Source organism: Natator depressus, chromosome 2 (assembly GCF_965152275.1).
Source record: "Natator depressus isolate rNatDep1 chromosome 2, rNatDep2.hap1, whole genome shotgun sequence".
Classification (NCBI taxonomy): Eukaryota; Metazoa; Chordata; order Testudines; family Cheloniidae; genus Natator; species Natator depressus.
This window is the reverse complement of record NC_134235.1, coordinates 175,905,211-175,927,864: the sequence shown is the minus strand read 5'-3', so window position 1 is coordinate 175,927,864 and position 22,654 is coordinate 175,905,211. Positions and strand designations below refer to the sequence as shown.

At 41.6% G+C, this 22,654-nt stretch overlaps 1 protein-coding gene across 1 annotated transcript in view; it reads left to right on the top strand.

Moving 5' to 3' along the window:
• Window positions 1–22,654, top strand: part of EEPD1 (endonuclease/exonuclease/phosphatase family domain containing 1) — an 86,166-nt gene that overhangs the window by 46,569 nt on the left and 16,943 nt on the right. Inside the window, exon 2 of the mRNA XM_074945345.1 lies at window positions 1,105–1,156. Coding sequence (XP_074801446.1) covers window positions 1,105–1,156 — 52 coding nt within the window. The remainder of the gene's footprint in view (window positions 1–1,104; window positions 1,157–22,654) is intronic.

The following is a 22,654-nucleotide window of genomic DNA, read 5'->3' as shown; positions in this document are numbered from 1 at the left end:
GGGGTTGGGGTGCTGGAGGGGGTGTTGGCTTTGGCTGGGGGTGCAGGCTTGGGTGGGGCCGGGAATGAGGGGTTTGGGGTGCAGGAGGGACTCAGGGCTTGAACAGGGGGTTGGAGTGCTAGAGGGGGTGTGGGCTGGGACTGAGGGGTTTGGAGTGCAGGAGGGAGCTCCGGGTTGGGGCAGGGGTCTGGGGTGCGAGCTCTGGCTGGGGTGTGGGCTCTGGGGTGGGGCCGGGGGTTGGGGTACGGGAGGGAGCTTGGGTGCGGGAGGGGGTTCCGACCCAGGGCAGGGGGTTGGAGTGGGAAAATACAGAGAGACCTGGATTTTAACACACTGTTCCAGCTCCATTTCCTGCTAGACTGATGTTGAGCTAAGTTACTAGTCATTGTGGATGAGTCCAAATAGTTTTACATATAGTCCCATTGAAGTCATTGGCATAGGGTGAGCAAGATTTAGCCCTTTGTGGGCCAAGAAGAGATTTTTGTAATGGTGAGGGAATAAGGCTTTGAATAGAAAAGGGGTAAATCATATACTTCTTTCCAGGCAGTTTTCTTTAGGCTTGTGTGTGTGTAACTTGTTCCCCACCCCCACCCTCCTTAATGTCTTGAGCCCAGTTCTGTTTTAAATATTGTAACTTTTGTAGAGTGTCCCAAATATCCAGTGATGGATACCATGGAAAATTGGTAAATTGTTGATATCTAAGAACGAAACTGGTTAAAGAGCAACTGCAGAGATGTAAGCATTTGGACAGAAAAATGACCGTTCTGTTAAATACTTCTTCAGTATTTGTTTTCAAAAGATCTTTCAGTGTTTTAAACTGTGCAAATGGGATGATCAGTGGACTACTCTTATAGGGCGAATTTGAATATGCTTACTAATTTAGGAACCAAAAAGTCTATGTAGGACAGCTACATCAGATCAAGCAAAGCACGTAACAGTGCCTGTCCTTAATTTATTGTAGACTCCTGCATGCTGCATCACGCAACAGGCATTTTAAACCTTCTGAAAGAAAAAAAATAAGGGCAAGATTTCAATCCTAGTATAACTGGTGCTTTGGAAATGTTTGCCATTAAATTATTCATTTTTTGTGTTTCTCTCTTACAGCATCAAGCTCTTGGCAGTGCAGGAGCTGGTCGATAGAGATGCTTTGGGAAAGGTATTTTTTTAACCTTTTATACAACAACAATAAAATGTATTCAAGCTCAAATCTTTTAATGTCAGCAGGGTTTCCAAACTTCATGTGAAATCAAATAGCATAAAACATAAACAAGTAGGACTCCTTTTCAGCTTCACAATACATCGTGACAGAGGGACAACATTTGTTCTGGACTGATTTTATTCCCTGGAGGCTTTTGTACTTTATAGCAGGATTTGAAAAGAAATCTCTTTCTAATCTGTTTGTAGGAGCATTTCCGAAGCAACTTTCCTAGTAGCTAGGTGAAGTACATGGTTTGCAAAAAGACTGAGGAATGTCCAAAGAGGTCAGGAAGGCCCTAATTCTGTGCTGTCTCCCTTTGGAACCTGAGGGGCGTGGCCAGGGGAAAAGTGGCTTTATGCAGTGGTAGGAGCACTGATGTAGAGAGAGATCCAGCAATTTGAATACTCAGAACAAGTCAACACAACATGGTGTTTAAGACAATGGCAGTTGCTGGCATCCAGTCTACACTAGTGATCCCAACAATGAAGCTGTACTGGTTGCAATGAAGGGAAATGTTTAGCATACATTTCCTATTGAAACAAGGCCAAGAATGTATCGCAAACAGGCCATTGAGATCTGAGTCAGCAGATTTAAGGAGCCATACGCACCAGAGCCAGGCTTTTCATGTAAATCATAAAAATCATGTCTTTATAATCACTCCAGCTTCAGATCTTTCAAAAATACTTATCTGTTCCATGGAGAACCAGACATCCTATTTGTTGTCCACTCCATTTGCAGCTGCTATAGCCTGCCCTGCATTCATTTTGTATGATCAATATTCTAGAAATACTAGGAGATATAGAATGAACATGTGTAGAGAACTACCTCAGTCCTGAACAACAAGAACAACCCTTGGTATTGTGTGCAGAGGGCCAGCACAAGTTGTGTTTGTGTCTTGTGCTTTGTTTTTGGGTGAGTTTCACAAAGGGACTTATCCACACCTCTTTAAGTCAGTGGGAGTTGTTTCATTGGCTAAGAGCAAGATTTTTGGTTAAGGGCATCAAATATCTGATCCTTCTTTCTTTTTATACACTCACCCACCCATTATATATATATATATAACAAACAAGCATTTGTTGTTGTTGTTTTGTTTCTGGTGGTGGATCTAATAGGGTTCCTCTTTGAGGGTCAGTGGACTTTTAATTCCACATGTATTTGGCAGACCTCTGTTTACCTTTTGGCAAAATGCCTCCTTAAACAAGGCCTTGCAAGAAAGGGTGACCTCAGTGTGGTCTGGCTGCCGGACAGACCATTGTTTGTAGCTTTGCAGGAAGCTCTTCATAAAAGCTCAACATAAGAAAAATGATGTTTCTAAATTGAGCTCTGTGACTATTTTATATCTGCTTTGATACTATGCCAGGCTTAAAGAATTAAAAAGGCCAATTTATCCCCCCTGGAAAATAAGTGTTGTATTATATACATACAAGAACATCTTGCACTCCTCATCCTTCTCTTTTTAATTTTTTTTTTTTTTAAGCACATGGGACTAGAACAGTGATCTCTGTGCTATCTACTTATGCTGGATACGCTGGAGGGGAGGGATAGGATACAGAAGGACCTAGACAAATTGGAGGATTGGGCCAAAAGAAATCTGATGAGGTTCAATAAGGATAAGTGCAGGGTCCTGCACTTAGGATGGAAGAATCCAATGCACCGCTACAGACTAGGGACCGAATGGCTAGGCAGCAGTTCTGCGGAAAAGGACCTAGGGGTGACAGTGGACGAGAAGCTGGATATGAGTCAACAGTGTGCCCTTGTTGCCAAGAAGGCCAATGGCATTTTGGGATGTATAAGTAGGGGCATAGCGAGCAGATCGAGGGACGTGATCGTTCCCCTCTATTCGACACTGGTGAGGCCTCATCTGGAGTACTGTGTCCAGTTTTGGGCCCCACACTACAAGAAGGATGTGGATAAATTGGAGAGAGTCCAGCGAAGGGCAACAAAAATGATTAGGGGTCTAGAGCACATGACTTATGAGGAGAGGCTGAGGGAGCTGGGATTGTTTAGTCTGCAGAAGAGAAGAATGAGGGGGGATTTGATAGCTGCTTTCAACTACCTGAAAGGGGGTTCCAAAGAGGATGGCTCTAGACTGTTCTCAATGGTAGCAGATGACAGAACGAGGAGTAATGGTCTCAAGTTGCAATGGGGGAGGTTTAGATTGGATATTAGGAAAAACTTTTTCACTAAGAGGGTGGTGAAACACTGGAATGCGTTACCTAGGGAGGTGGTAGAATCTCCTTCCTTAGAGGTTTTTAAGGTCAGGCTTGACAAAGCCCTGGCTGGGATGATTTAACTGGGAATTGGTCCTGCTTCGAGCAGGGGGTTGGACTAGATGACCTTCTGGGGTCCCTTCCAACCCTGATATTCTATGATTCTATGATACTTAGAGTTCATCTGTGGCATATGCAACTCATGTTGTCTTTTAAATTGCTATTTAATCTTATAGTGTTGTAGAAAGAAAACAAAATACTAAATATCTTTTACTAATCCATATACCTTAGATTTCTTTAATCTAGATTTCTTGGATGGGTTTTTTTAAACTAGCTGAGTTTTTAAGAACAAAGGTGTTTTTTCCTTTAATACGTTTTCTGGCCTTTGTCACATTTGTCTTACTGGGTATTCATTAATATTATATTTTCTTTAACTTCAGTAGCCTAATTTTTCATTTCTTGATACAGAATCCTGTGTTGATGTTTAAAAGTTTCCTTAGAAGGGTGAGATATAATATACTTATGAAGGTTTTATGTGAACATCTGTGGAGGAGGAGAAGAAAGAGCTCCCCCTCCATCCTACAGAGATCTGTGTACATGCTTAAGTTTGCACACTGTGGAGTAGTCCCATTGAAGGCAAAGTCCCATGGAAGTGTGTAATGTTAAACATGTGCATAGATCTTTGCAGAATCAGGGCCTAGATATGGGAAAATAAGGGATTAGGCAATAACTATTAACAGGTTTTTGTGTCTTTTTTAAAAGATTATCTGGATTTTGGGGAGATGCTCATGAAAGTGAGGGACTGGCAGCACTGCCTTGACTCACAGAGCTGGGGTAAGAGTTAGCAGTTTCTCAGGCTATGAACATAGCACCTCCTTGATGGTGGTAGAATGAAAACAGCCTGTGATAGCCTGATTCAGTATGTCAGTTTTTGACACACACACCTTAAACACAAGAAAAAGAGCAAGATAAAGATCTAACTGTATATTTAAATGATTTACCTTTATACTTTGATTTTTCTAAAGCAAAAGTTGGTTGTTTTGTTTTTTTAAATCTCATCTTTAACTACTTATGTTTGTTTACTTTTTGCATTTTTCCCAGCTTGGACAATAAATAGATTGGTCAGTTTTACTTTCAAGTACTCACAGACTAGAACAATGCTGCAACATATGGGGCTTCATACAGTGTAAAGAAATATTTGTTTTTTGTTAAATAACAATCAAATCTGTTATCATTAGAATTAAATAATAATAATGAAACATTACATTGTTCTGAGGTTTTGTAGAAGTTTAATTTTAGAAAAATCTAACCTTCTGGCCAAATTTGCCCTGAAGCCAAAAAAATCTGCCACAAGGGACTGCCCGAATTTTAAGGATTACTTGGGAACCTGGCCAGGAGGTGAAATTGTCTGGATTTAGCTAGAGCAAATTGCTCTAGGCTAAGTATTGCAACCATTACTCATGCTAGATAGCAGTTATTTCACTTGACTTCAGTGGAACTGTGTGATGTTCCCCTCTGGTGTTATCTGGACCGGTGATCTGCTAGGTCACTCCAATCCTTGACTCTGGGAGCCAGCCTTACCCTGCTCTGCTGTGAGAACCCCCACTCCTGGGCTGTTCACGCACAGCCTCTGGCATGTGAGCTGCTCCTTGGATTGTGCAGCCGAATGACACTAGCCAATATCTCCAGTCCCAGACACAACCCTAGGAACCTCTGTCTTGCAGTGTCCAGTTATGCCCGCTGGACGCTGCAAGCTTATATTCGTTCGTCAATTTAACAAGGAAATTGATATGTACCAGGCACGTTATCCCAAGGGGAGTCTCTGACACACTTCAAACCAAACGTACTGCTTCAGGTAGAATAAACAAACAGATTTATTAACTACAAAGATAGATTTTTAAGTGATTATAAGTCAGAGCATAAAAGTTGGGTTTCATCAAATGAAATAAAGCAAAACACATTCAAAGCTGTCCTTAACACTTTCAACGGCCGTACAAACTTAGATGCTTCTCACCACAGGCTGGCTGGTTGCCCTTCAGCCAGGCTTTCCCCTTTGATCAGCGCTTCAGTCACTTGGTGGTGATGTCTGTAGATGTAGGTGGAAGAGAGAGGAAGAGCATGGCAAACATATCTCCCTTTTATCATGTCCTTTCTTCCCTCTTGGTTTTGCCCTCCCCCATCAGAATCAGGTGAGCATTACCTCATCTCAGTCCCAAACTGACCAAAGGAAGGGGGGGGGGGGGATGACTCACTCGAGAGTCCAACAGATCCTTTGTTGTTGCCTAGGCCAGTGTCCTTTGTTCCTGTGAGGCTGGAATGGGTTTGTCCCATACATGTCCTGATGAGGTGTGAACTGTCCCTCTGCTTCTGGAGAGTTTTGCCTGGGCTTGCTTAAAGCCATGAGGACACATTTTCAGCCTCATAACTATATACGTGAAATTACAACCTATAACATTACTACAACAACAATGCTCAGTACATCATGAGCCTTCTGAAGACACCCAACGTGACAAACTTTGCATTGGATACCACACAATCATATTATAAGGATGAACATTGGGGTGCAAAGGGTTCCCTCGTGGAACAGAGTGTCACAGAGTGTTGACACAAGTAAGTGCTACTGAATGTGGGTGAGAGTTGTAAAATAGGACTCTAGGAGGAATGTGGGCCGTAGCCTGCTCCCACTGAAGTCAATAGAAGAATTCTTGTCCTTTTCAATGGAACAGGATTGGGTCATGTAAGAAGAGTGAGTCCTTAACCAAGAATTTCCCCCAGTGAGCCCGTATTACAACTCAAATCCAGACAGAGAAAGACTCCTAAGGCAAACCCATTTGTTTTCCTTTTGGCTCCAGTCCATCAGAACACTTCAGCTCATTCTAACTTTAAGCATGTAAGTAGTCTCATTGACTTAAGTAGAATTCACATGCTTAAAGTTAAGCATGTGCTTAAGTGCTTTACTGGATCCTTAGTAAGTTGTAGCTATAAGAAGCATTTTGTCATATCGTAAACCTCCAAATCTGTCTGTTTTTCCCTTACTCGGCCTCAGCTTACCTCATCTGTCACAACAGTGCGGCTTATTTGGCAGTTTAAAGTGTAGAACTCACAGTCCTTTGTTTGAAAAGCACGGCTATCTTTTGTCCTAGGCAGTGACATATAGGGAAAGCATGTGATGATTGGGTGTGGTAGAAAGGATTTAACAGCATGAATTTGTGATGGCTGCATTGCTCATAATATGCAAAGATTCTCAGAGGATTTGAACTTCGGATGCAACCCTGGAGGAGATTGGTTAGCTGGCAGAGTTGTTTAAAGGTATGTTATAAATCCAGTGTATCACATAGCTCTGCAATGTATCCCATGGATATCACCACCACATAGGCGTGGTGTGGGGGTGTGTACTATTTACCTTATCTAAATTTTAAACATTACAAAAGTAATTGTATAGAGTCCCTAATTAAAGATGAGAAACTCTTGGCCAGTTCACATTAAATAAATATAGGGAGAAAAAATATCCCCTCAAGGGAAATCTTCTCCTTGTAGTTTAAGAAGAAGTCTGTTTAGGTAGTCAGAAAATAGAACTGCACAGCCAGCCAGGTGACATTCCAGCTCAGCTCCTGTTTTTATGTTCAAACCCATGAGTGTTTTGCTACGCACAGCAAATATGCCAAAATTATTGTGCTCTGCTCATTGGTGCTTTGAAGCCAACAGAACGTGCAGGAAGAAATCTCTGTGGAACTTTTCTATCGCTACATAAAGCAAACAAACTTAACACACACGTTCTCATGATGGTGAAAAGACTAACCTACCCCTCCAAAAACAAAGATGCCACTGGTAAAAAAAAAAATAAAAAAAAATCTGGGCCAGATCCTCAGTTGGTATAAATTAGCTCAGCTCTGCACACCAGCTGACACTCTGGCCCTCTGTGTGTTAACAATGAAATGCTGGTGTACTCTGTGTGTTAAAGATGGCTCAGAGCTCCATTTTCCCAGTAAGACATGTTTTGCCACACTCACTGCAATGCACATCCACTTTATGCGGTTGACTGGAACATTCAAATCCTGCAGCAGACACAGTTACGTGGATTGTATGGTAGTTCCAAGGCCATACAGAAGCCCTTGCATAGTTTTTAAATTTATTTTCCCCCAATAAGAACATAATTTAGGGCATGTGTACGTTATGGGACTGATCTAAACTGTCAGTCAACTGAAGTCAGTAGAACTCCCATTAATTTCAGTGGACTTCGGGTCAGGATTTAAATTAGATGACATTGGCATGTGGTTGTCGTCATCGCTGGTAATTGCTATGTGTTCTGTTTTTTTTTTTTAAATCTTAAACAGCCTCTCTGGAGTCCAGTAATATCAATTTTGATCCTTTTATTTTGGTAAAATCATAAGATTATTACCAGTTCCTTATTCCTGATATTTTGCCAAATGTTTTCCCAGTTGGGTCTGAGATGTTAGTGATGTTGTGGGCCTTGATCCCATTTTTCATTGAGATTTTGTAATCCTGTACTGTAGAATACCATACTTACTGTAGGCCATTCCTTCCCTATTTGTGTATTAGTATGCTTGCCTATCTGCTGATACACTGGATTGTGTGATAAAGGACTCTGATATTTACACTGCAGATATGTCAGGGTTGCCAGTTTCTTGTCAACTATTAAGAGTTTTACTTCTTAAGATAGTATTTTTTGTTCAGTAATCTTTTGAAAGTGTTACAGTCAACTGGAATGTATGGATGAGTTAGAAATGAATTGTCTGGCCTGGAATGAGTGATGTTCTTGAGGGGCTGACCCACGCTGGGGTGAGAACTGGGTTAATGTACAGTGAAGTTCTTACTAGACTTAATATCCAATGGACTTGATAGCTGGGTTAAGTAGGTATGTGTCTGTTGTTCTCTAAATGTCAGCATCCTTTTTAATCTGACATTTTGTGCCGGGATGTGCATGGAAAGCGAAATGATAGAGATATTAATCTGGTAGGTCTCTTCCCTCCCCGCTCGCCCCCCCCAGATCATATGAATGTGATAGGGCCGTTTCCATTCCCATAAAAAGAACATAATTATCTTGTTTTAAAATATGTAGCATTTATCTGCATTGATGACAATCCCAAAATGCAAGCAATTCATAGGATAGATGTTCATTTTTACCTATTTTCACCCTACTCAGCAGTAAGAAGAGTATTTCGGGTCACCTTTGTGCACCTCTGTTTGTATTGTGATGTGAAACAGTAGATGTTGGGATCAATATTTTGGACCTGCCCCGTAAGTGTGACCATTCCTGTTGATGCAGAAACCTGATATAGAACCACAGAGGCATCAGTGAAATACAGTGGGTGTGGTGTTGAGCAGGCTGGTTTATTTACTATAAGACAAATGTCAACTGCATAGCAACTGATATTTTAAATTCTGTTTGCTTGATAGAGATGCCTTTAAGTATTGAGTGCTGCATTATTAGCATTGCTGGGTGTTCCAGGGAGAGATCCAAAGGATGGGAGAAAAGAGGCAACTCTGTTGCATTCCCCTTTCTAGCTGTACAATTATTATTGCCGTTTGGAGGGGATTTCAGGCGCTTCTAACATATTTTTAAAATACTGAGTTGTGAAGCGCTGTCGCTGCTGTTTCTGTGGTCTGCAAAGTGTATTGATAGGCAGAGATGTTTAACAAAAAACTATTTTCAGTGTTCTTGATTCAATACAGTATTTTGTGCTGACATTATCTGCACTTACTTTGACAACCTCTGTTGAGTTATTAGAATGTCAGCTTGGGGGGGGGATGGCTAGTCTACTTTTGAGTAGATTGAGACAGATCATGATTAAACACATTGTAATCACAGTGCTTTCTAAATCCCTTTCAGAGTAAAGCAGATTTGTGTGTGTGTGCGCGTGTGTGAATGGACTGTTAAGCACAAAAGAGTTGTTCAGGTTTGAAATACAGCTCATGTTTCCTATTTGCATGTTTAAATACAGGCATGTCAGTTCTTGTGTACATGAATACTCCTGTAACCCAAGGGCTTACAATCCAGCAAGGGCCGGATTCAGTACATAGGGGTTCCCTCTCAACAACGCAATGCAAAACCAGCTCGAGCCCCCACCCAGTGACCTGGGAAAATCTTACACACACCCCTGGGTGCCTCAAAGAGGCACTACTTCCCCTCTCGCAAGCACAGAGTCTTGGTGTAACAGAAAATCTTTAATAACATGAGGTAAACAACATCAGCATTAAATTGGGAAAACACCACAACTAGGGTTCATAAACCAAACCATGAGCAAAGACCCACCCCAGCAAATTGGGCCATGTCCTTTCCCTTTGGTTCTTGAGTCCAGCAACCCAAAAATCACCCAAAGTCCCAAAAGTCCAACAACCCAAAAGTTTCTGTCCCTGGTCAGGGCAGGCCCGGAGTTCAAAAGTTTATCTGCAGAGTTTTACCTCCCAGCCTGGGTGGAAATGGGAGCGTGTTAAGGGGCACCTTACGTGGTCCAAGGCCGACTGCCCTGCCTCTCCATGGGGTTCTGCTGCAGCCTTCACCACAAGCCGCTCTGCTCCACCAGCCGTCCTGTGAACTGCTCTGCTCTGCAATATATCTTCAGCCCCCCCCACTACTTAACACAGCACTCAGTGATTTCAGCTCTTAGTAATTTTAGCTCTTTAGTGATTTCAGCTTGTAGTAGGGGAGCCTCAGTGCTGGTGTATTATTGGCCAAAAGTGAATTCAGCTCAGCAGCCTGTAATTAGAGTCCTAATGGACTCAAAATTAGCTCTGATATTCTATAGTGGAGAGAGGAGGTGCAATTGGTGTTTCAGGCCCACACCACCTGGTACAAGTACAAGTGCCTGTCCCCCCATCTCAATTCACTGGGTTTTGGAACCCATGTCCCTTGTCTAGCGAGTGCTGCTTAGTTGATGGTGAGTTCCTCCGTCATAAAACAGTTCCACTGTCCTTGATTCACATAATCAGGGTAACAACACTTTATTCTTCCTGCCCCAATAATAGAGAAACTGGGGATACCGCAGCAGCCAAAGTGACCATTTGGGCTGCTGTGGGCTCACGCTAGGCGGGGTGGGTGTGCCTATGCAAACAAGATCAGCCCGTGAAGTTCTTTTCCACAACTTGCCACAATTCACCACCAGATGTCAGGGTAGAGCTCATCCTGACTCTGCTTACACTCCAATGTGTAGGAGTCTGTGTATGCGTGTTTATGTGCTGTGTGCGTATATATGTTGGGACAAACAGAACCTGGTATAATCTATCTACTGCCCTCATCATGATAGTATCTGGCCACCTTACAATTATTAATGAATTTATCCTTACAGCATCCCATGGGGTAGGGAAGAATTATTATCCTAATTTTATAGATGAGGAATGGAGATGCACAGAGATCAAATGACTTGCAAAAGGTCACCCTAGAAGTCTGGCTGGGTCAGGAATTGAATCCAGGTCTCCTGAGTCCAGTCCAGTGTTTTAAAAACATTTTTTTCCCTCGTGGACGTAAGCTTTATTGACTCCAGCAGGAGGCGCCCCTGCTTAGACTAGGACTGAATTTAGGCCAGTACAGCATCTTCCTGTGCATATTTTTATGAACTGTTAATGGGAGTCCTGACTAATAAGGGCCACAGGACTGATGCGTTTGTCCCCCAACTCTATAACTGATAAATAATAGTATTTCAATTAACACAAATCAAGGGATGAGTCCCGGGTTAGTTAAGAAGTTGTAAATATTGACTGTGCTTAAAACTTTTTTTCTTTTTTCTTTTTTTTTTGGTTAATCTGTTTTAACATCTGAGTATTTGTGCTCTCTATAGTGATACAGGGAGGCAGCATGCTCTAGTGGTTTGAAAACAGGAGGAGGTGCTAAAAGACTTGGGAGCTTAATTCTGACTCTGACTCTGACTTACAATGTAACCTTTAACAGATCATTTTACTTCTCTGGATGCTTCCCATTCTGTAATGTAGGGAGAATAATATTTAATGAGCCTATTTCACCAGAGGCATAATCACTTAGTGTTGCTGAAATGCTTTTAGATCATTAGCTGGAGGGCACTATATAATTGAGATGTATTATTTATTTATACTAGCACATTAATACCCATTGCCCTTTATACCACACTTAAAAAGTATTGAAGAAATGTTTGCTAGATAAAGTGTGCTGCTATTTTGTGTCGAGGACCTGAGTTTTTCTCCCACAGGAGTCAAGCTGACCTCGGAAAGTGTATTCCCCACACATCAAGGGGAGAATCGATCTTTTAGAATAATGCTAAAATTTAGCAAAAATTCTTACACAGATATAACTTTAAAAACTTTAAGTAACAATTCCAGATGAGACTATGTAACAGTGTTCTTTAAAAGACCCAAAGCTTCTACGCACATATTAAATTTATACTTGAATCATTTTCTCTCATGGAGTAAGATGCTATTCAGTGTGAGTAAAGAAATCATAATCTGACCTTTAAGTATCTTTCACATCTTACTTTCTCATTGTCAGTTTAGGCCTGGGGACAAGAACATAAGAAATTATGATCTACATTATCAAAAATGGCCTGTGACAAGGTTGCAGACAATTTCCTGAGTTTCATACGTAAATACTTCTTATATAAGTAAAATGCAACAGCTGTGAGTCAGTGCAGAAGAGAAGTGTAAATCCAAAGTGCTGGAGGGTGGTGAAGGCATTTCTGAATGGTGCCATACTTTGGCGGTCTTGCCAGCCTTTGCACTGAGAGTTTGCTTTGGATAAAACTTCTTGCCAGAGCAGAAAACAGTTCTGTTCGCCAGAGGCAATTGTCAAAGGCTCACCCTGCCCAAATTCAACTTATGTATAGGTTTGTTTTGTTCTTGCTGAAGGAGAAGGAACGGGCAAGGAGAGAATAGGCAGCTCCTCAGTATTACCCCTACATGTGGTGTTTTTCCCTCTCATCCTCTCCCCAGAGGGTGAAGCATGTGCAGTGGATTAAGTAATTCGGTAGAGTGGAGTGTTTTGATTGTGTGGGTGGATTTAGTTCTGGGGAGGGCAAACTACGGCCTGCATGCCGGATACGGCCTATCTGGCCTGCGGGATTGCCAGCCCCATGGCACAGCGGAGCTAAGGCAGGCTCCGTGCCTGCCCTGGCCCTGCGCCGTTCCCAGAAGCGGCTGTCATCACATCCCTGTGGTCCCTGGGAAAGGGGGGCGCAGAGGGCTCCGTGTGCTGCCCTCAACTGCAGGCACTGTCCCCCGTCTGACCCAGTATGGCCACTCTTATGTTCTTGGTAATTTGACCAGGGCACAGATTCACAGCAACCTTACTCTTGCATTCAGAATTGGCACCTTTGCGGGCCCATAGTTCCGTGAATCATTGGTCCAGTACTCATACGGACGCGAGAATGCTTGCTTTTGAATCACCAGCACCACTTCGGAAAGCTGACAGGATCACAGCGCAACCTCTCACTCTTCTCTCCTTCCTCCACCATTTCTCCCACTGCCATATCTTTTCCCTTCCCTCTCCAGCACTCTTCAGGGTGCAGGGTGATTTAAAGCTACCTGGGAACCATAGGGGGCCTGCTTCTATCAGAAGACTTTATGGGGCCTGGCCAGCCCAGAGTTCAGAGCTGCTGCTCCTGGCAGAGGTCCTTATGGTGCCTCATGTCTTTCAGGGCTTCTCAGTGGGAGTGGTTATCTCTTTCACCCCCAGTTAGAACAGCTGATATGTAGTTAGCAACAGGGGGAAGCAATGCTGTGCATCTTGTGTAGGCATCTCTGTGCTCCATTGCAGAGAAGTAGGCAGATAAGCTGGTATGGGCAGTTCAGATAAAGTGACTGACAGTCCCCTAACATTCTATTATAATTGCTTCCTTTAAAAAGCTGTTGCAAATTTCCCCTCTCCCGCAGCACAGATGGGATGGTCCAAGAGGCACTGTGCGTATGGGTGCTCCCCATCGGGTGGTGCATCTCCATGCCACACCTTTCTCTGGTGTTTGTGCTAAGTGCATGACCAAGCCTATTGTGACTGTAGTCTGGATTTGAGCCAGGCGTGCCACAGGTAAAATAAGCCCACAAAATTCCAGGTCAAGGAAGAACAAGAAACAGTAAACACACACTTGCTGCTGACCATATAGTTTTTCTTCAGAGGTGGTAGAAATAGTATATGGAGTCCTTATTCTGTCCTTTTTGGCTGACCTTATTGGAAAAGATAGTGGGAAAAGAGGCGAAGGCCAACAGCTCTATGCCTAGTTTTAGATTGTTGTTTAGTCAGTTTTTTTTTTAATTTACATAGCAGCAGGAGCCCCATAATATCAAGCTAAATCAGTATTTAGCTGTCTAAATGGATTAGTAATGTATTCACTCTGTATGGGGAGCCAGTGACCATTAGGACTGTTCAAACAGTATTTTGTGCGATTAAAGTACAGAAGGTCAGTTCTTTAAATGTAATCAGTGTTGGGGAAGGCAACAGAGGGAGAAGACAAATAACCCTGCCCTTTTCTTTTCCTCCTCGTAAAAATATACTAGCAACTGTCTTCTGTGCCAGCAAAGAATCATTGTCAAATCAGGACTCTCTGCCTGAGGATTAAAGATGTGAAAAATATGTATAATCACAAAGGAGGGGATAATAATATGAAATTTGTGAGGAAACTGGTTTTCTTCATGTGTAGTGAAGTCTTTTGAAGATAGTAGATTAGAATATATTCTCCTGATAATAAGCACCCCAAAAGAAATAATGAAATGTGATGAAATCTGTTTCCATGACATTATGAAGTGTAACACAATGTATTGTAAAATGAGAAATCTGTGGAGGAATGCAGAAAAGGGTAAACATTTGTGATGTGGGAGAAAACTGTTGATTTGTATATTTTTCCTTTTTAGAGCAACTTTCCTGAAATTTGCTAAAATCAGATCAAAATGGTTTCCCTCTTCCCTTTAAGCTTTTTTCTTCTGTCTTGGTTACTGTAACATTTTATGTGGCAGTATAAATTTATCCCAGCCCTAGAAACACATCAGTACAATTTTAAAAAATCCTTCTTCAGATACGTTTCTTTTTACAGCTCCTTTTTCCTTTCGGCTTGCTCAGTGCAGTGCTCATGGCCGTGGGAAGGTAAATAGATTCAGGGGAGACCAGATCATGGCAAATCGGTATAGCTTTATTATTTTTCCCCTCACCATTGAACTGGAAACTAGTTCTTTTTTCATCTTGTACTTCAGAGGGAATTACTACATTTGGCTTGCAAATTAGGGGCCAGATTCTGGTAATCTGATTGACCTTGAGTAGTCCTATTGATTCCTCAGTGATTAAAGTACTACTGGAGGTGAGTAAGAGTATCAGAATCTAGCATTAAGGTCTTGATTCCGCTCCATTGAAGTCAATGGGAGTTTTGCAATTCATTTCAGTGGCAGCAAGAACAAGCTATAAGTGCACACGCTTGAGAGGTTGAGTGTCTTCCACTCCCATTGACTTCAGTTGCTCATTACATTGTAGAAACAAGCCTCAAAGGAATATCCCTGAACTTTAAGTTCCCTTTAACATCTATTGCATACTACATGGTTTCATTGAGCAGTTTCAGAATAATAGTGGGAAATGGAGTGTATATATACCTTTGCTAAACATACAGTAGTTTGCTTTGTAGCAGGTTTGAATTTCTTCTTTATATTTGAAGCTATGTTTAGGTTGGCACATTTGTAATAAGTTTTCTGAATATTCTGCTGTGGTTTTATTGCTCTAACAATATTGCTAATAGGATCCCACAACCATTCATGTATTCTCTGGAAGAATGTGCACAAAGAAATACAAAGAGAGATATTGTACTATAGTTTCTCTGAAGGCTAAAATGGTAGCAGATTAAAACTTTTCCTCCCTCTCCAGAAACTACAAACTATTTAATTTTGAGGTCATCATGTTCTTGCTACAGCCAACTAAATGAGTGGACCGTTTTATAACTATATGGAAAAGGTGACTGAGTTCAAGGATTCATTTCTTTATAAGAACTCTGTGATTAAAAGATCGCATTATGATCATGAGGACTTTCCTTTTTTCTGCTGTAACTAGATATTTAAGTAATCTTGTTATTTATGATTATACTGATTCTTTTATGCATAAATTAGATCAAAACATTGATTTATTTGAAAGTACTTTAAAAATGACTTGCAATATTTAGTAACTAACCTTCAGAGCCTCTATGAGCAAACAAAACTGTCTGCATTTATTGGAAACATGAAATTATGAACAGTGAAGTCATTTTTATCATGAGTTTTATTAGGTGGTTTTTCTTATAGTTCCAGCTTCTGGAGTCATGTAATTACATAGGTATGTCAGCTTTTATTTAAAAAGAAAAGAAAAGAAAAGTAAGCTTCTAGCGCTCATGGTTGTGGAAGAAAGCATGAAAATGTGAGTCCTAAAGGCCCCCAAAGCAGAAGGCAGCACATAAAACAACACATTTTTCTCATGATTTGGAGGGGAACAGGGGAGTGATTCATGTTTTTTGAATGCTTGGGGTTGGCAATACTATAAATAAGAGCATATAAATATGTACGAGAACCATGCCTTTCCTTTTCTCCCACACCTCCTATTAAAACTCCAGAATTCTCTGTGATTTTCTGTTGGGGAGAGGAAGATTTCACTGCAACTCCCCTACAACCGTGGTAGATGGGTGACTTCACTCTGGCAGTAATCTTGCATTGTTGTCCTTTTGTAGCTGATTACTGCCCAACCCTTGAATTCTAAAGGAATTTGTTCAGACCTCTTTCCTCATAGAATCATAGAATATCAGGGTTGGAAGGGACCTCAGGAGGTCATCTAGTCCAACCCCCTGCTCAAAGCAGGACCAATCCCCAATTTTTGCCCCAGATCCCTAAATGGCCCCCTCAAGGATTGAACTCACAACCCTGGGTTTAGCAAGCCAATGCTCAAACCACTGAGCTATCCCTCCCCCCCAATATGCTTCTCATATTGGACCTGATCCTGCATAATTTAAATCAATGGGAGCTTCACCATGGACTTCAGTGGGTGCAGCATCAAACTAATTTAGAGCTAAATTCTTATATTCTCCCTGTGTATATATATGTGGCTCTCCCACCAGGGAGCAGAACAGCGGTGTAGATCTCCAGCATGCACACAGGAGAGGAGAATTTTGCACCAAATCACAAACTGGTTGAGAAATACTATTCAGTCCATTTTCACCACAGATAGTTGATAGTTCTGTAGTTCCTTTGACACTGGCACATAATGCTTACAGGGCATGATTGTATTATGTTTTCTCTTCATTGCTGCATATCACTGCCCTGCACCAAAGACATTGCACTTCTCTGTCTTTTTTTTGAAGATCTATAAGAAGATCTTCTTTACATAAATAATAATTTTGTTTAGAATGAAGCTAGGAAAACACAAATGAAAGGTCTGAACTGCTATCCCAAGACTCCCGTGTTTAAAGGATGGACACCAGACTATTTTTGTAGACTGTAATCTCTTTTTAATCAAATCTTCAAAGATAAAATGTGTAATTTCCTGTCAGATATTACAAAGGAGGCTTCTGTGGAGTAATTGTGGTGAGTTTTTGCTCTGTGTTCCCATACCAATTAAAACTCACTATTCAGTTTTCCAAAACATCAACTGAAGGAAGAAAAGCAAATAATTTGGGATTTTAAAAACCCCCAGATCTTTAAAGTTGATCAGGGTCAAGAACGTTCAGTTCATAAGTGGAAATAGGCTACTGTACAGTAAATAAGGATTGTACAGTAAAATAACAAAGGTGTACTATATGTTGCTTCAGCAGTGAACACAGTGATTTTAGAATTCATGCAAGCACCCTAAATGAGTATTGCAGCAGCTGCAAAAGTGCTTCACATTCTGATCTGGTTCATTTTAACCAGTGCTCAGCACCTAGAAACTCTCCGGAACAACGCTGCAATCCACAGAGCCTGAGTTAGTTCCTTAGACTCCAAATACAACGAATGGGGAGAGAGAGATGCCTAAGAATGTGATCCACAAAAGCCGGCACACTAGGTGGGGAGCTGCCTAAGCTAGCCAGTGGGAGATGCCAACGAGAGGGTTGTGTCTTTAAGCCCCACCCTTCTCACAGAGATAATCGCCTTTCTCTGTTAGCGATCCACAGATGGGAACCCCGCACCTGGAGTCCAGTGGCTGAGGTGCATAGGTCATTTTTTGTGAGAATGAGGTAGGCATCTGCCTCACACCACACCAAATGGCCAGAGGAGGAGGCAGTGATGACCATATAACGTTAGAGCACTCACTTGGGATGGGAAAGAGCCATGTTCGATTTTTCCCTCCTCTGGCTGGCAGGGAGAAAGGATTTGAACAGAGGGTTTCTTATCTCTCAAGAGAGTACTCAAGCCACCAAACTATGGGATGTTCTGCTGAGGGCTCCCTCAATCTCTGCTGTTGAAGCTGTTCCACCCTGGGTAGATGATGAGAGTCATTGGGGCAGAGAGAAAGAGAGTAAGACTGACACTGCAGCCCAGTGGTGAAGGCACCCACCTGGAAGATGGGAGTCTCGGGGTCCAGTCCCCCAACTCCAATGATTCTTTCATTATTTATCCACAGTAGAGCAGCTTCAGCAGGGAGAGACTGAGGGAGCCCCATGTAAGAATATCTCATAGTTCAGTGTTTGGGGCACTCTCCTGAGAGGTGGGAGACCCCTATTCTAATCCTTGCTCCCCACTAGGAAGAGTACGGAATTGAACCTGGGTCTCCCACATCCCAGGTGAGCACTCTAGCCTCTGGACTAAAAGTTTTAAGGTGGGTGCCATCACCTCCTCCTCCTGCCAGGTTTTGAATGAGACCCAATCTGGTAGGCTGCCTCTGAGCTCGCCTACTGGGTGGGCCCTGCGGGCAAGAAAGGCAGCCAAATACCTATTTTCCCCTGGTTCATGGATCACCTTGGGGCTTAGGCAGGAGATATGCTTCTGGACACCTAGGGGGAGGTAGCAGTACACATGCCCAGAGGCAAAAACTTAGGCACCTGGAGAACTGTTACTGTAAATACCTAGGTCCCAAGTGAGTTTAGGGACCTACAGGGTTAGGCAACATCCAAGTGGGAATTGTGTGACTCATAGTGCGTCTAGGTCTGGGGGTGAGGCGCTTGTGTACCTTTGTGGAGCTGCGCCTCGGGACCTAATTTTAGGCCCTGGCTTCCACTTCTCCCCAAACACATGCATGCTCACTTGAACAATTCAAATAGCTGTGTACATGCTAATATTACAATTTGCATCCAAGACAAGTGGGTTTTGCAGATGCAAATTCTTAACACTTCTGTGGTCACAGTTGTTAAAGTGCGCTCGCAGGTATTCACAGGTGCAAAGTGAGGATGGGTGTGTGGAGTGGGTGAAGTCTGGAAATTCACAAGACAAGACTGGTTAGAGGCCCAGCTGAATGTCTAGTGCGGAACTGCTCTGTCTCAGTTCCACAGTCTGTGAAAGGGTTCTTTGGTGCATGAATTAGTTAATGTTTATGAAGTACTTTGAAGATGAAAGGAGCTATTTAAGGGCTAAGTATTATTAGTTATTTAGTATTAGGAGAAAGAAATAAAGCAGACATAAGAAGCCTATCCAAAGCTACAGACCCAATTCAAACTAAAGAGCAGAGAATAGGAGGGTCAAACTGACATGGCAAAGCAGGTAGAAAGGCAAAATGAGGCAGAGTCAAAGTTCACATAAGGTTTTGTTTTGTTTTGTTTTTGGTGGTGCTCTCGCTTTCATCATATTTGTTCTTTAAACTTTCTTTCATTCTTGCATTTTTCTCTGAAATTGTATAACTCAGCTCCTGTAGCCCACAAGACTGTTGGTATTTCACTTTAATCTCATTATACAACTAAATCAAGAATGAAAGGTAGAAAGCTTTTTTCCAAAACATACCTATTCATGTGTCTGTGATTAGAAACTGATTTCCTGTGGTTTTCCGCTCTCTTTTGTAAATAGCTAATAATTAGTTGTTAGTTAGGCCCAAAGAATGTCTCCAAGTTTTATCTTCCTTTATGCGATATCAATATTTAAATATTAGTAAAAAACCATTAAATGATCATTAATAAAGTCTTCCTGAAAAGGACTAATTGAATAGCCATTTATAAAACACAATACTTCAGCAAATGATTCCTAATGATATACATGTTTGTATGGTTCCCATCAATGCCATATGTGAGTACCTCCCAAACACTCATGTATTTATCCACCCAAACACTGTGATATAATCCTGTTTTACGGAGCGGAAATTGATATGCATAGGGAGAAAGTAACTTGCCCAGGTTTCAATATGTAGAGAGAAATTTAATCCAGATGTGTTGAGTCCCCATCAGTACTTTAGCCATGAGGCCCATTCCTTTCATCCAGCAGGTGTACGGTTTGGTTATAGAATAAGCAAGATGACATTCAAAGATATGCTGCTCCTGTGCCCGCATCTTGTACAGTGTCTTGTGCCTAGGCGAAATGAATGTAAAATGCTGTCCGTCTGCATACGGGAATGGAGAATTCTGATTTGGTTGCATTTTACATCCACTTTATACTTACTTTGCACTAGTGTAAATGACTGCACAAGGTGTAGGGCAATGGAGAATCACTGAGGCCCATAATGTTTGGCCATTTATCTAGCTGACCAGTTGGACAAAAAAGCAAAAGAAAACCCTACCTCTTTTTTCCTCATCACAAAAGTTTTCTAGCAACCTCATGTTCTATTCCCCTGGAGAATCAATGTCAAATCAGGACACTCGTAACTGAAGGTGTGAAAAAAAATATTCAAGAAAGGGAGAACCTTAAACCACCTTCTCTCCTCCCAATTGTCTAGATCACAGGCTCAGTTGTGGCACACTAGCCCTACCTGTATCCTTCACATCATTCTTTTTTCTTGGATTCCAAGGTAGCTCAGATGAAAACTACAAATGTCTTGCTCTGATTAGGTATTCTTGTTGGGAGCAGATTTAAACTCCACTCCTGAATGAGAACAGCTGAGAAGTGAATAGGATTTGAACACAAAGTTTAAGCTGGAGCCACTATTAAGTTTAGCTTGATAGTGGCTCCACGGGCAACAGGAAATGTAGCAACAGAAGGAGAGGCAGGGAAGGGGAAATGGAGGAAGAAACCTGGGGAAGGATAAATTAGAGACTGAATTAGGAGAGAGTTATCTCTGGGTGGCCTTATGAAACTATGTTCATCCTTCCTTTTTGTTGTATCTTCTAAATCTTTAAGCCTATCTGAAATAAAAATCTCGTGTTTCAGGGTGGAAGCTGATTGCCAGAAGTATCAGGAAAAGAATTATTTTCCATAGACAGAATTGCACAATTAACAAAGCATATTTTAGGTCTCTCTTGTTTATCTTCCTCTGAAGCACACAGCACCGTACTGGCTGCTGCAGGAGGCAGGATATCGAATTTGATGGTTTGTTCATGCATAGCACATCCTGTGTCCTTGCCTAACATGGTAAAACATTTAATTGATTGGTCAAGCTCTCCTTTTCAGATACCAGAACCACAACAACGCTTCACCGCCCTCGGACTTCATGGACTTCAAGTGTCTCTCCCCATATCTCTCAACCCCGCAGAAATAAAATCAGCTCTGCCTCTGCTAATGTGGTCTTCTTAAAATATCTGGAATCACTGGCACTTTATGATATAGGTTTACTATGTATTTCCTGTGCCCCTCCTTCTAAATGTATTGATTTGCTACCATTTTACAATTATCTCTACACTTCAGAAAACACATCTCTAGAGATTAGCCACCTGTTTCCCCCTCACTGCCCTGCTTTCCTCCCCGCAAAAAATAAAACTATTAAAACTATTATCCATCAAGCAAATTTAAAAAAATCTATAGAAAAATACATATGCAAAGGCATCTTTAAAAAAAATATTTATTCCCTACCTTTTTTTTTTAAAGTGGAAGCAAGGTCAGCATTGCTTTAGTAAAGTATGTTGCTGTTTACATTTACTGTAGTGCCCTTTTGGTTCCAAAGCCTCTATGGGAATTTAACAAACTGGACAGCTAATTGCTTCGAACACCTTTTTAAAGTTCACACTAAACACTACCTGGAAGTGTGTTGTGCTGTGTTAATGGGCTTCCAGCAGAAGTCTCTTGAAATATTTTTTTTTTCCTTTTCAGCCTGCATTATGATTTTGTGTCTGAAATTTAAGGATCCTTCCAAAGTGGAAGCACGTGCTAACAACAGATAACATAATCTGCACACTACTTTATAAAAACCCCAAGCTTTTTTTTCTTGGTCATTTGTGGTTTCCATATGGCTTGGTGGGTAGCACACCCTTTTCTGAGACCGAAGGTCTTTCTTCACCTCAAACAAGCCGTGGGCTCAGCCTCGTTCCCCGTGCTGATACTGCAGTGCCGTTTTAGGCAGGTTGTACGGCATTAGAGATGCGGTTCTTTGGAGAAGATAAACCAAAGTCCCTCTCTGTCTGTTTCTGATAAGAATGGAAGTTAACCCTGGCATCCTGTGAGACAGGTTCTGAGGCCTGTGTATGAGTCACCAAAGTGTGAATAACGGTGCTGTATTAATAAACATAATTACCGTGTTGTCACTTTTAGCTCTTTATACGGATCGGTTATTCTTGTTGGTCAACAGGAACAAAAATTGAATATTTGCATCTGCAGTAATGACAGCTTAGGTTAAATATTAGGAAAACTTGCAAAGGAGCAAGCTGTCAAGGGTAGTTGCACAATCACTATTACTGAGTACATTCAAGGTTATGCTCAATATGCATCCATGGGTTCAGAAAATAAAACACATCCTAGTATAGTGTGGTGGATGGAGTATTCCACTGCTGACCCCCTTGATTTCCCTTCCAAATTTAATAATCCTGGTTTACTATAACTTTGGGAAATCTGGATTCTGAAAGGTGCTATAGAAGAAAAACAAATTCTGTCCTATTGCTCTTTTTATAAGGAATTTATTTTTATGAGGAATTTATTTTTATGAGCCCAAGGCATCCTTTTGATCAAGAATTGTGTATTAATGTTTCTTGCCCATCTAAAGGACTCTCTCAAAATGTATTTATCACAGATCTAATTTAAATTAGAGAATGGATAAGGGATGAGGGGTTTTTTCATGTAGACCAAGCACTTATCTGTATATTCATATTGTAAAAAGTGAAGCCTAATGTACTTTGATATTGGATTTTGTGGGCAGGACAGCATGAATTGAGAAATCCCCTTCTCACGTGAGCACAAAGATGACCTAAAGCAAGCAAGCTGAGAGAATTTCAGAGTTTGTGTGCCTCCTCTGCTGGAAAAGGAGCACCAGTCAAGATCAGCTGATTCAGAGCAAGTTTTCAAATCCCTC